Source organism: Lemur catta, chromosome 8 (genome assembly GCF_020740605.2).
Source record: "Lemur catta isolate mLemCat1 chromosome 8, mLemCat1.pri, whole genome shotgun sequence".
In the NCBI taxonomy this organism is placed as follows: Eukaryota; Metazoa; Chordata; class Mammalia; order Primates; family Lemuridae; genus Lemur; species Lemur catta.
This window is the reverse complement of record NC_059135.1, coordinates 64628857-64642975: the sequence shown is the minus strand read 5'-3', so window position 1 is coordinate 64642975 and position 14119 is coordinate 64628857. Positions and strand designations below refer to the sequence as shown.

The 14119-nt window shown below is 33.7% G+C and overlaps 1 protein-coding gene across 15 annotated transcripts in view; it reads right to left on the bottom strand.

Annotated features, from left to right (window-relative positions):
- BAZ2B (bromodomain adjacent to zinc finger domain 2B) overlaps positions 1-14119 on the bottom strand; it is a 254441-nt gene continuing 240322 nt past the window's right edge. For 14 of the 15 annotated variants that reach the window (XM_045559240.1, XM_045559244.1, XM_045559242.1 and 11 more), the window contains 4 exons: positions 11544-11690; positions 5162-5427; positions 4735-4878; positions 1-1452 (listed from right to left, as the gene is read on the bottom strand). In XM_045559240.1, the coding sequence (XP_045415196.1) occupies positions 1299-1452; positions 4735-4878; positions 5162-5427; positions 11544-11690 (711 nt within the window). In that variant the 3' untranslated portion in view covers positions 1-1298. Of the gene's footprint in view, positions 1453-4734; positions 4879-5161; positions 5428-11543; positions 11691-14119 lie in introns of those variants that run through there. The other variant, XM_045559255.1, reaches the window with a different exon arrangement.

Genomic DNA, 14119 nt, shown 5'->3' with positions numbered 1-14119 from the left:
TTTGTAAAAGTCTTTTATTGTATCCGTGCCACACATAGTAGTGAAAAATGACACTCCTAAAAAAAGAATGCTACCTTTTCCACAACATTTTATTTTAAATAAAACTTCAAGTACTCTTACATATAGGTACAAAAAAAATTCTGATCTATTTGCCTCCAACAGGCCACCACAACACACAGTAGATAAAACACAGTGGTTACAAATGTCTTTTAAATTTATTTCTGAGGCAAGGCAAATGGGAGGGAAATGTTTCTATGAAAAAATACTGTGTGCGTAGGAAATTGTCACAATTTTATTCCACATGGATACAAATGATTATACTTTAATTTAGGCCCTGGTGGCTTAAAATTATATAACAAAATAGAAAAATGGAAAACTAATATCCCCTACACCCTGTTTCAAAGGCAGGCACTACCAAGATTAAGGAGACGCCACAGTGTTGGTAGAGGATAATTACTGTACAGGCTGTATAGCTATACCTTTAGACTAAAATAAAATGCTACAATCCTTCTAAGGCATAAACAATAATGTCTGCAAACAATATATACACATAATACATATTTAAAACAAGACAATATAAACAATAATGAACAGTATATACACGTCAATTTTTTTCACTGTCTTGAAATACAATTTAACTACACAAGTGATGCAGCAACATATATATATATATATAAATGTACTTGTAACTCTACAGTAAAGTTTATTTTTGGTGCTTTTATAGCACATCAGTGTAAACAGTTTAACTTGGCTTTGTTTTATATTTTAAAACATTCCTTGTTGTATTTTCAAGATTTAAAGCAATTTTCTAGTTCTTCCTTTTCACAGAAAACGAAGATTCTGGATGTGGTTTAATCATAAATAATTCATAAAATTAAATACATTCACTAAAAAATAAACTACAAAGTAAAAAAATGAAAAATAGATATTTATTGAGAGGGAAAGGAGAACCATTTCCCACATTAGAGCTCTGGTGTTGAATATTCAGTGCGATCTGATATATTTTAATTGCTATTGCACTATAACACCCTTTCCTTTGAAAATTCTTTGGGTGTGCTTCCCTGTTCTACCTAAATTAGCTGATAAATCACACAAACCAATAACCAAGGGCCTTGGTTGTTGTAGGAGTGAAGCCTTTAAAAATGGTATCATTCTTCTGATACTTTTTTTTTTGATACTTACGCTAAGAAAAAAAAAGTCATTATGTATGTGCCTTGCACGTTTATGTAAATACAGTTCACATTGCTGGTCTCATCTGTCCTTGTTTAAAAGGAAAAAAAAAAAAGATTATTATAACTTCAGCTCACTTTGAAAGTATCTGTCCACTTTTTTTCAAAATATTTCCTCATACTGTGGCCAGCTCTGCCTATATCAGAATCATCTTCATTAAATGTTTCACAGTTGTCAAAAACAAGCCTGACATCTAGAGCAAAGGTTTCAAGGTTTGGATACCTGAAAGAAAACACATAATTAGAGATTGCTTTCATAGGGGGGCTTTGTTCTATAAACAAATGAAGAGGTAATAAAAGACAAAATAAAAAGTAAAACTGAAAGGATAACTGCATTTAACTGATATAAAATATATGACACCCTTTTATAAATGAAGCATTTAAAAAAATTTCTTATGTTCTACACCATATTGGGTTAGAGCAGGTTAAATGGAAAACAGATTTCTCTGAAGATCAAGGTATACTGCAACTAACTGGCATTTTCCCTACATGCCATTTCCTGTTTGACCTGTATCACAATTTTGTTGCAGGACTCATCCCACTTGACTAGTTTATTAACTCCTCTGACCAACTATACCACCTGTAGTACCCTGTTATCCACAGTTGCAGTAGGAATAATGTAAATACTTCTTAAGCGCTATAAAAATTACACCTGCCCTGTAGCTTTTACATACATCCCTCTCTGTGTTAAACCTTCCCCATTTCCCATTTCTCTTCGTCTCTCTTCATATATGCTCTTTTCCTCAGGCACTGGAGTATGATGAACCAAAACAGGCAAAAAAGCGTGTGCCATTTCTTTACCAGAGATAACATTATGAGGGTCCGACTTTCAACAAGAAGCAGTGTAGCTTCAGTGCTTTTCTGGTGGGATAAACTCAAGTCTCTTTCTCTGTAGGAATACAGAGAGGAGAACAGAAGGGGGAATGAATCTCCCCAAGCTTAGTAAGAAGGGAGTGGTCATTTCAAGCCAACTCAAGCCAATTTAACATATTTTGAAAGAAGGCTTTTGGAAATTCAATTTTTTTTTTTTTTGAGACAGAGTCTCACTCTGTCGCCCAGGCTAGAGTGAGTGCCGTGGCGTCAGCCTAGCTCACAGCAACCTCAAACTCCCGGGCTCAAGCAATCCTTATGCCTCAGCCTCCCAAGTAGCTGGAACTACAGGCATGCGCCACCATGTCCGGCTAATTTTTTCTATATATTTTTAGTTGTCCAGCTAATTTCTTTCTATTTTTTTTAGTAGAGACGGGTCTCGCTCTTGCTCAGGCTGGTCTCGAACTCCTGAGCTCAAGCAATCCACCCGCCTCGGCCTCCCAGAGTGCTAGGATTACAGGCGTGACCCACCGCACCTGGCCGGAAATTCAAATTTTAAATTAATTCTAACCTATGATAAGCTGGATACTAAAATAATTTAACCAGTAGAAATACCTCATGAGACAGTGAAGCTTTGAGACCTTATAAAAGCGGAATTCTATTTCTTTGACAAAATATCTTGCATGGCCTGTCACTCTCTCCTTCTAATACATGCAATAATAAAAGAACTAAAATTTCTCTGTCTCTAACATGCTCACAAAGAGTTAAGTCAGCCCTTATGTAACCTTATCCATTTTCCTCATCTTCTAGGAATTATTTGCTTATTTTTATTGAGGTGAAGAAATTCATATAATATAAAATTAACCACTTTAAGGTGGACAATTCAATGGCATTTGACAGTCAAAACACTGTAATACCACCACCTCTATGTCCAAAACACTATCATCACCCTGAAAGGAAAACTCATACCCATAAAGCAGTTATTCCCCTAGCTCCTGGCAACCACAAAGCTGCTTTCTGTCTCTATGGATTTACCTATTCTGGAAATGGAATAATAAATGGATTAAATGAAATCATATAATACATGTGGGAATTATTTTTATAGAATATTTTAAAATTATTTTGAGGACTATTTCTCTCTTCAGACTGTTCCTGACTATAAGAAAAGGTTGATTAACATCAAGGAGACGGCCATCGGGAGAGAATTCCAGGTGAGACAAGCACACTACTCGTAGGTGTGACTGTCCTTTGTAGAAGGATTTGGCAGCTAAAGGAACTCAGAAAGATTCATTAAAAGCAGGCATTTCATTCTCTTTATTTTAAAAATTTCTACTTTAAAGATCTGAAATATTTTTTGTGAGTTTTGGCTTCACCACACTGGTTTGGGTTTAATCACATGACTTGAAATTAGGAAGCCCGAATCCTCTGGCTTTTGCCCTCACACAGGGGCACCACAAACAGGATCACATGGGCCGCGGCCCTCTGTGCCTCGCCACTGCGACCCTTCTCATTCGCCAGGACTCATGCTTGCAAGGGAGCTCCGGTTCTGTAGCATTTGTGGTTATGTGTTAATTTCTAAGCTTCCTTGTTTTAGGGATTTTAAGGTTTAGGATCATCCTTTATCCAGGAATTGGAAGATCATCAAAGTTAAAATCAAGAGTTATTAAACACTGGTAAAGTCTTCATGCATCTTTGTTCTGGCCATGTTAGTGATAAATTTCATTGTGCTACCCATCCAGACATGTGACTATTTTGATAGAAAAAGTCAAAGAACTAGCACATATCTAGACAACAACTTTTACTGTTTGGTTCATATTAGAACCAACATTTTTAATGGTTTTAACTGTTTTCTGAATTTAGGCGGGTCCCTTCTGTAATTTTTTTCAAAAATAAAACAAAACGGACATAAACCTTTGAAAGGCTGTATTTCAGCCTCCAAAGAAATAAAATTAATCATCTGGTCAATCTAGTAAATTACTGGATATATGTGAGAGAGACGCTAATCATATGAGATAGGTCCTACTTAACTCTTCTGAATTGAGTATAAACCATGGTACACAGTGATTTTCACCAAAAGAATGTCCAAGAAGAATTAAATATATATTGTATAAGTATCAGGGGATCCTCCCAAAATAAGTAACTTTATTCTTGGAATAGGATCTCAAAGAGAATATGATAGAAAGGAGCAAATAATAGTTTTTTTTCTATATTTAATAAATAGATTTTTAGTATTCTCCAACAATTCATGATAAAACTTTTAATATTTAAAATTTCCAAGGATCTTCTATTTCTACATTGTAATAATCTGAAAATCTTTGAGTCAGTTTTTGTTAAAGCCACATGAGGTGGTGTCAGTATTCCACAGATGCTGCACAATACAAGCTCCAGCATGTATGCTACTTGCTTTGGGAAGCTTCTCTGATACTTTTCCTTACCTCCCAACCTGGGTTTGGTAGCCTTTCAATGTCAAAGGCAGGTTTAGCACATTGCTTTTTAATTTCTTAAATAATTCTAATTGACTTGTCTTCCATACTATACCACCCTAACCAAACACATAACACAAACCGCCCCCCGCCCGGGCCCAAAGGCAAGGCCTATGTCTTGCTGTTAATTAATATCTTTGGATCACTAGAAAAGTGCCCAGCATATATTAGACAGTCAATAAATAGTCATTGAAGTGAAATGATTTACTTACTGTCCACTACTTAGTTTCTCTCTAATTGTGGAAAAATCCATTGGCTTCTTAATAACTTTCTTATAACCAGGAACAAGTTTCAAGTTTACAGGAAGTAGAAAAGGCCATGCATCCTCATGAGTTTCCATTTCAGTCAGAATCATACTAAAGAAAAGAATGTTTGAAATCTGTATCTACATGTTAAAATTGTTTATTTTTATTAAAAAATTAGCCATTATAATCTTTCAAGTAAAAACTCAATGCAAATTAATTTATTAAAAAAGATAAAGGAATACATTTACTTATACTTTTACTTATATCTTACACTTATATTTTACATTGTTCTATTTACAAAAATTGTCAGAAAGTAACCTTTAATATGGTAAAAGTTTCTAAACAAATAAATGGGATGTTATAAATATATAGTATATGAAAACTGGAATAATACCTGCAAAGAGTTAGGTCCTTGGAGTCATCTCTTTTAGGTTTCTTAACCGAAGTAAAACTTTCTTGTTTTGACAAGTTAATAGAAGTGTTTTCCTCCATTTTTCTTTTTTTGAGGTCTTTGTTTCCTCTTTTTAGTGAACTACTTGTAGATGCAGAGTCTTCATCTTCAGTTTCCCCTGTTAAAGTTACTTTCTTGCCTTTCTTTGACTCATTAGTCTTTTTTCCTTTGACATGAAGCTTTTTGACTTTTAGAGTCTGACCACTTGCCTTTAATTAAAAAAAAAAAATGAAGTGTAAGAAAATGACTGTCTACAGACCTTCTATTATTTTAAATTATGAAAGTCTGACAGGGCATATTATAATAAATATAGTTTATTATAATAAAGAGAATATTAATTTGACCTAGAAGGTTGATAATTCTATTATTTTCAAGAGAGATCTGTGAATTTGTTCTCGCATAAGACTAAAATCTAATAAAGCATGAAAAGTCTATTCATCTTAAGAATTCTTAAAACGTGAAGATGCCGATCTCATGGCAATTCACTGTTGGGTACCACAGAACTTGTCAGTAGGATTCCTTTAGTCTAGGTCACTCCTGAATGAGTTCAAAGACACAAAAAGGACTCTCTTTTAGAGTACAATATAAGTAAGAACAAAGGTAAATATAAACAAAAACATAGAGACTATTAGTAAGAAAGTTGAAGAGGTAATAAAAAGCTAGGCTAAAGCATGAAAAGGAGCTCATGAAGTATCAAAGAAAGAAATCCTTTTTAAGTGATCAAATCTACTAGAAATTGATTTTTTTTTCCTGGATACAGAATAAAAGGTATTTGCAATAAGAAAAGAGTCCCACAAACTTGTGGGTCCCAGGTGTGAAGAAAGCAGTGGTGAAAGATGGGGAAAAAGATATCTGTTTTTGAGGAAAACACAGAAATGGTATAACAGACATTATGTTTGGAATCAAAGGATATCAATTCCAGCTATGGCTCTGCTACTAACTAGCTATGGACCCTTGGGGAAAAATATCTGTGAGGCCTTGTTTTCTCATTTGTAAAATAAGAAAGGTAAACGATGTTATTTGCTAAGATCATTCTAGCTCTAGAATTATATGAAAAAAAAAAATCTCAATGTGGCTGTATGCAATCTAACCACAAATTGCAGGTAGCACACTGCTGAGACAATAAGGGGCTCTGACTCTGAATTTGGAACTAGGAAAATAAATTTTTCTTTTGAGAATTAGATGTTACAATAAATATAATAGATCATAAAAGAGAGATATGTAAAGTCATTGGCAATGTATGGTTTTTGTTTTGATTTTCCCAAATCTGAAGTGCACACTAAATTCTTTTAGAAAACTACTTCTCCTTTAGCCAGACTATTAAGAAATCCTAGACTGCAGAGTGATACAACCAGTCCAGCAATAATTTAAAGTTGGCTGTATTCTTGAAATTTGCTGAAAACATTTCTTTGGAGTATTTCATAGCAACTTCTTTGAGGATTTCATGACCCTTGCCAGCATTATTATTAAAAAATGCTCTTAATCAAGCAGTTAAAGTTATTTGGTTCTCTAATGGTAACTTAAAAATATAGTTAAAGAGATATATTAATTGACTAAATAAGGCAAACCATAAAGCCAATACTTTCTCTATACCATACTAAAGAATCACTACTCCATGTCACTAACTGAAACAATAAAAAATGTTTTACTCAGTGTCTTCTCCATTTAGTTTAGTTTTTATTCATTAAAATATGATTATTTTGGGTTTTCATATCACACTGGGCGTTTAGCACTCTGAAATCATTAAGAGAATGCTTAATATAATGAAGAAAAAGTCCATTTAATGAAAATTAAGTTAGCTGAATAGTCGTGTTATTTAAAAGGACAATGTTACATGTATTAATATAATGGGCCAAAATTTGAAGTTTCTATTTGAACTAAAATATTACTTGGGATCATTTTTTTTTAATTTTTTTTTGAGACAGAGTCTCACTCTGTTGCCCCGGCTAGAGTGCTGTGGGGTCAGCCTAGCTCACAGCAACCTCAAACTCCTGGGCTCAAGCAATCCTACTGCCTCAGCCTCCAGAGTAGCTGGGACTACAGGCATGTGCCACCATGCCCGGCTAATTTTTTCTATATATTTTTAGTTTTCCGGTTAATTTCTTTCTATTTTTTTTTTTTTTAAGTAGAGACAGGTCTCGCTCTTGCTCAGGCTGGTCTTGAACTCCTGACCTGGAGCGATCGTCCTGCCTCGGCCTCCCAGAGTGCTAGGATTACAGGCGTGAGCCACTGCGCCCGGCCCTACTTGGGATCATTTTCTAACAAATTAATATTCACATTAAGAAAATGTGAAATTGAAATCATAGAATCAAAAAACTTCAGTGATTTTTCAATAAAGGCAATGAAGTCTCTATTATTTCTTTAATAAATGATCCTTATCAGCTTACCTCATTAGATAGTGCACATGTAACATACTTTAAAAACAAGCTTTTATACAGTTACTCTAGTACCTGATTGTTTTGGTCTTGGGCCGAGACCTATACCCTCTTGCTAGAGCACAAATTCAAAGAGGAACCTCAGTTGGGTCTTAAGCAAAATCTATCAACTTACATGTATAAAGGTACGTACCTATTAAATTTGCATACTTTATAAGTTGTGAACTGGTGGCTCACAGGCAATAAACAGTCCACAGAATGTGCTATTTGGCATATATAATGTTTGTAAAAATTCTGATTTTGTTTCTAATATTTAATATTTAGGAAGATATTCATAAGATCCATAATCTTGACTTTCCTTGAAATATTAGAAGATTCTGGAACATAGGGCTCACATTCCTACATGACAACAATTGGCCAGAGTTGAGTGATGACTGTTACTACATTTAAATAGGGGCATGACTCTCCTGTTTGCCACAGTTCCCACCAGGGATTTGATGAACTCTTTTATGTTTTTGCTTGGCTTTTGTAGGCGCTGGATTTTGAAACGTCTAATATACAAGTTTGTGTGTGTATATCTATCACTGTGTATAAATACAGTTGCCTCTCCGTATCTGCAGGTTTTGCATCTGTGCATTCAACCAACCATGGACTGAAGATATTCCAAAAACCTCCCAAAACAAAACAATAATCTAATAAAAATACAATATAACAACTATTTACATAGCATTTACATTGTATTAGGTATTATCAGTAATCTAGATGTGATTTAAAGTATACAGGAGGATGTGCATAGATTATATGCAAATACTACATATACCATTTTACATAAACAACCTGAACATGTGCAGATTTTGATATCTAAGGTCGGTCCGGGAACCAAGTCCCTGCAGATACCAAGGAACATGTGTGTATGTATGTGACTGTTCCTTGGTTTGTGCTATTTGGCTTATGTAATGTTTGTAAAAATTCTGAATTTGTATGCATATATATGTATGTGTGTATACATATATATGTATTGTATGTGTGTGTATGTATACAGACATATAAGTCTTGATTCTGTGATCCTGATCACATATATACATACATATATACACATACACACAGTAAAAGTAGTTAATCAGGATGATATATGCAGAAATAATCATTAACAAGCAAGATGTATAGTATAAATATTTGTAAATAACTGAATTAACTGGAAAGATATTTTTAAAAACTTAACTTTTCCTTATATACCAAAATCAAACGTTTAGAATTTTTTATTGTTGTAAGAAACATAACATCTGGTTCATTACATTTAAAAGACAAAAAAAGCAGAAGTTTTGAAAGGTGCATTCACATAGAAGGGCTTGGATGAGATCATAGATCTTAAGTCTCTAAGTCCACTCCTTGAATGACAGATAGCCAGAATTCTAATTTCAGCCAATTTAGTAAAAACAAAATCTCTAATGGCCTACTACCTCCAAGAGTCAAAACACTTATCTGTTAGTAATTCATAAAGTATTAGAGAAACTTTCTATAACTTGACAGGTATGAAGTTAAAAAATAATTTAAGTACAAGCAATGAAGATTACTGTTGAACTCTAACTACATACAACAATAATGATCAAGTAATAAGAAATCAAAAAGTAATACTAATGAATGATACCATATAAGACCCTCTGCTATCATATAAAATATAGTCTAAAATATAATAAAGTGTTAAACATTTCACAGATCTAAAGTTATAAAAATTTTCACATACATGACCTTATTTGATCCTCACAAATTCTTACAAAGCAGATACTATCCTATTTTACAGATGACAATCCTGAAGCTAAGAAAGCACTACAATGTTTATAGATCAGGGAGGTAAACAGAAATCAGCGAAAGAGACTGAGAAAGAACAAAGGCAGGAAGAAAACTAGGGCAAATGGTATCCTAAAAGTTAAGTGACGCCAGGCACGGTGGCTCAACCTGTAATCCTGGTACTCTGGGAGGCCAAGGTGGGAGGATCACTTGAGGTAAGGAATTCGAGACCAGCCTAAGCAAGAGTAATACCCCATCTCTATAAAAAATACAAAAATTAGCCAGGTGTGGTGACATGTGTCTGTAGTCCCAGCTGCGAGAGGCTGAGGCAGGAGGATTGCTTGAGCCCAGCAGCTGGAGGCTGCAGTGAGCCATCACGATGCCACCGCATTCTAGTACTGTAGCTGGGTGACAGAGCTAGACTCTGTCTTAAAAAAAAAAAAAAAAAAAAAAAAAAAAAAGTTAAGTGAAAAACAGTGTTTTGAGGAGGGAGGGAGTGTTCAACTCTATCAGATGTAACTGACAGGTCAGATGAGGTAAGCACTGATCACTGGATTGAGAAATGTGAAAGTCACTTGTGGCTATGATACGAGTAATTTTAGAGAAACTGTGGAGGTGAAAACCTAATTAGGTGAGTTTAACAATGAATTGGAGGAAACAAATTAGAGAGAACCAGAACAAAAAACTTTCTAGGAGTTTTTCTGTAAATGGAAGGAGAGAAATGAGGGACGTAGATGAGGGGAGAAGTGAGGCCAGAAGAGGGTTTTTGTTTAGTTTTCTTAAGATAGGAGAAATAGTAGCATGTCAGTAGGCTGATGAGAGGAACCCAGCGGAGAAGGGGAACTTGATGACGCAGGAGAAGGGAGAACTCCTGGGGTAATGTTCCCAAAGAGGTAAGATGGATGGGATCAGAGGCATAAGAGGGGAAGTGGCTTAGGAGCACCAGCAGTTCATGGCAACAGTAGAAAAGATAAAGTTTGTGAATTCAGATGTAGAAGGACAGCAGATGTGGTGGCAAGATCTTGTGATATTTTCTTCTGATGGCTTCCATTTTCTCAGTGGAATGAAAGTAAGGTCATTAGCTGAGAATGAGGAAAGAGGAGACAGAGCTGGATATAAATCATTAGACATCATTAAAGGCCTTCTTAACACGAATTTAAAGTAATGTGTATTTTCCACAGCCACATTCAGATATAGAGGTACAGGTGCTGGAAAAAACAAAGAGATTAACCACAAGGATGGTTTTACCAAGTGAGAGAGAGGCAAAGGAACTAACGGTGGATGCAATGATTATGATAATGAGACACTAACACATTATAAGACAGATTAGGAGGAAAGAAAGGATAAGAAGGGGGAGAGTGACAATGAAAAATCTGAAGATAAAAGAACTGAGGGTCCTGGTGAGATCAAAGGAGTGTTGGAGTTAAATTGTTAGAGGGAGTGAACTGGAAAGACAGGAAGCAGTGGACAGATGGATGTCTGAACTGAGTTAATGGAGAGGCAGTAGTTACTGGTCAAGAAAGAGACTAAATATGGGAGAGAATGACTGAGGTAGGGAACACCTAGGAAAGAGTCTGGTCTTCAATATATGCTGATCCTTTTACTTCTTACTCCTTCCCTTGTAACTCCAAACCCATTTCTTTCTATTTTAACATATTGCTTCTCTCTTAATTGGTACGACAGTTCACAGCTTTCTATTTTAAATGTGACTAGAAAACAACTTATTACCACATGACCTAACAATTCTACTCCTAGGTATATACCCAAACTGAAAACATACAAAAACTTGTGCATGAATGTTCATAGCAGCATTATTTGTAATAGCTAGAAGGTGGAAACAACCCGTATGTCCAACAACTGATGAACAGATAAACAGAATGGGTATATTTATACAATGGAATATTATTTGACTATAAAAAATAAATACTGAGGGGAGGGGAAAGGGAAATGGGGAGTGACTGCTAATGGTTCTTTGTGAGGTCATGAAATTGTTCTAGAATTAGATAATGGTGATGGCTGCACAACTATGTGAACATGTTAAAAACTAATGAATTGTTAAAAAGGTGAATTTTATAGCTTGTGAATTATGTCTCAGAAAAACCCTACATAAAACTTTACATTTGTTCTGGTAATTAAAAGGTTTAGTTTTAGATCAGTTTTACCTTAGCAATGCAAGCTGGACAAAACCAGTCTCCATCTGGTATAGCTGTAATCTTGGGTCTATGGCAGTATGTATGACAGCCTTTGTCACAGCCATCACAAAGGAGTAGCAATTCTTCATTGTCTCCCTTTCGACAGATTTGGCAGTACTATAATATACATGAAAAATCATTTAAAATTAATCCTCTGCTATGAATAATAGTTATTGGGATGTTAAACACACCATAATTCCTAGTTTATATTAGTAATGAACATTCCACTTGCTAACAAATATACAGTAGCCATACACATCTATGTATCTCTCGTTACACAGATATGGACCACATGACGGGTGAGCAGTTCTACTGGGATAAATGCACATTTCAGGTACACTGCAAAGAACAAAGCTAGAGGTTGAATGCCTGCACACACTTCAGAAGCATGTACACATTAACATATGAAATAATTAACATGACATTAGAGCACATAAAGCAATGAATAGCTTTAAAACATGGTGTTTTATTCTTTTTAATGTGCTTCATCTTTTGCTTATCTTAGCATCCTCATGATATCCTGAGAAAGAAATAAGAGAGTAACTTTTAAGATCAAAATTAGGAAACTTGTATTAGTATCACAGTAGATATAATAATAAAAGATATCCTGAGATTTTGACTAAATTATCCATCTATGTTTTGCCATTGATTGAAAAATGTCCAAAAGTGTCCAAACCACGAAACTGTGAAAATCAACCCAAATCAAACATGTGTCACAAGTCCAGAAAATGGATCCTACAAAACGATTTCTAAGTAAAAAAACAGATACAATAAATTAAGGAATTTAACAGGTCATGATTTATTTTCTAGACCTAAAAATTATTTCTTTTCTATTAAAAAATTTCTAACATTATCAAAAACTTTAAATTTGTAATGAGAAGATTTTTTCCATGCATTCATATCCTGTATAACAAATTTTACAAAGGAAATAAGAAAAGTTAGACAATTAAAAACTTTTGAGATGGCTTTAAAAAATAATAAGCACTAACATTATTTTTTGACATCTAGTTTATATTCTATCACAGTAGAAAATGTCCTACAATCAATATCTTAAAAAATGAAAACATTTAAAGTGGAAATCATTTATATTAAAGTTAGATATTTATATACTCTTAAAAACCAAATAGCTTGACTATTCAAACTTACTTTGTTTAATTTTCAATACAACATTTTATCTTCATCTGGTAAAGTCTAAAAATAGTCCTATATTACGTATACCAGTAATAGTTTTAGAATCTTGTCAAAATGGCCAATACACACTATTCAAGTTAACAAATATCTGTCAAATACATATATTATATGTGCAATACTAGAATTCGCATGTATACCAAGAGCAAAAGCAGCAGAGTTTAACATTCCAGCAATAAGTATCTATTTTATGACTTTTCTTAATATCACATCACTAAATACCTTAAGATGGTTTTATTTCTCCAAATTTGAGTTACACCTTTAAAACTTCTACTGTAAAAACATTCATTGAGAAATAACATTTGGAAGGTTATATTTAAATCCCTATAACAACAAAATTTAAAAATCAGATTCATGAACATAAGTAAATTCTCACTGTTTTCTACAATAGATAGATAAAAATACTACAAAGTCTTACATCTCACATTGATGATTTAAAAATAAAATGATTTTCGAATACTTTTAAAGACTTTTAAAGAAAGGGTGACAGATGTCAAACTCAACATTTTTGAAAAATCACAGTAATAGCTCACAATATGTTAGAGCAAATGAATTAATATTTGATTTTAACTCCTTTACTACTATAGTAAAAACCAGTGGATACCGCCTACTGTTTAACATTAACAACAATAATAAAGTATACTGTGGGCAGAGAACTATCTGGACGCAAATTGTGACAGCTCCTTCCTTCCTGGTAAGCTCTGTCTTTAGCCAAGAGAGTGTTTCTAAAGATATTGAACACTGTAACATTCTGATAGGTCTTATTATGGGGATTATTATAGGCATCATTATGTTCTAATTAAAGGTTACCAAGCGCTTCTTAACCTTTAAAGATGAAACTCTGCCTTGTTTTCAAGGTAGTTTCATAGCAAATAATGTATTTTTATTAAACATTTAAAAAAGGAAATGAAGATTGTGAGAGATGGAGTTAAATGATGATAAATGTGTATTAATAACATGGGGAAGGTTAATGAATTTGCAAAAAATGAAATAAGCTTTAAATTGCAGATTGTGAAAATACTAATACAAAAGCAGGTTTTGATACAAGTTTTGGATTTCTGTGTATAAGTTTATAAACAAAACTGACTCATCATGATGATTGTTTTGGTATAAATAAGAAAAAATAACTGTACAAATTTCCTTTTAATATAGGAATCAATCTTTTTGATTATTATAGGCTAGGTTTTAAATATATTTACTAGGCTGACTTTAAAACTGCTTTTAATAATAACTTTTACAAGGAAAAATATTTGTACCTGGTAAAAATACTATCATATGAACTGAATAATGCTTTAAAACTTATAGTAAATTCTAATCTGAATTGAGACAGACCTCAAATTTGAGCATATTACAAAAAC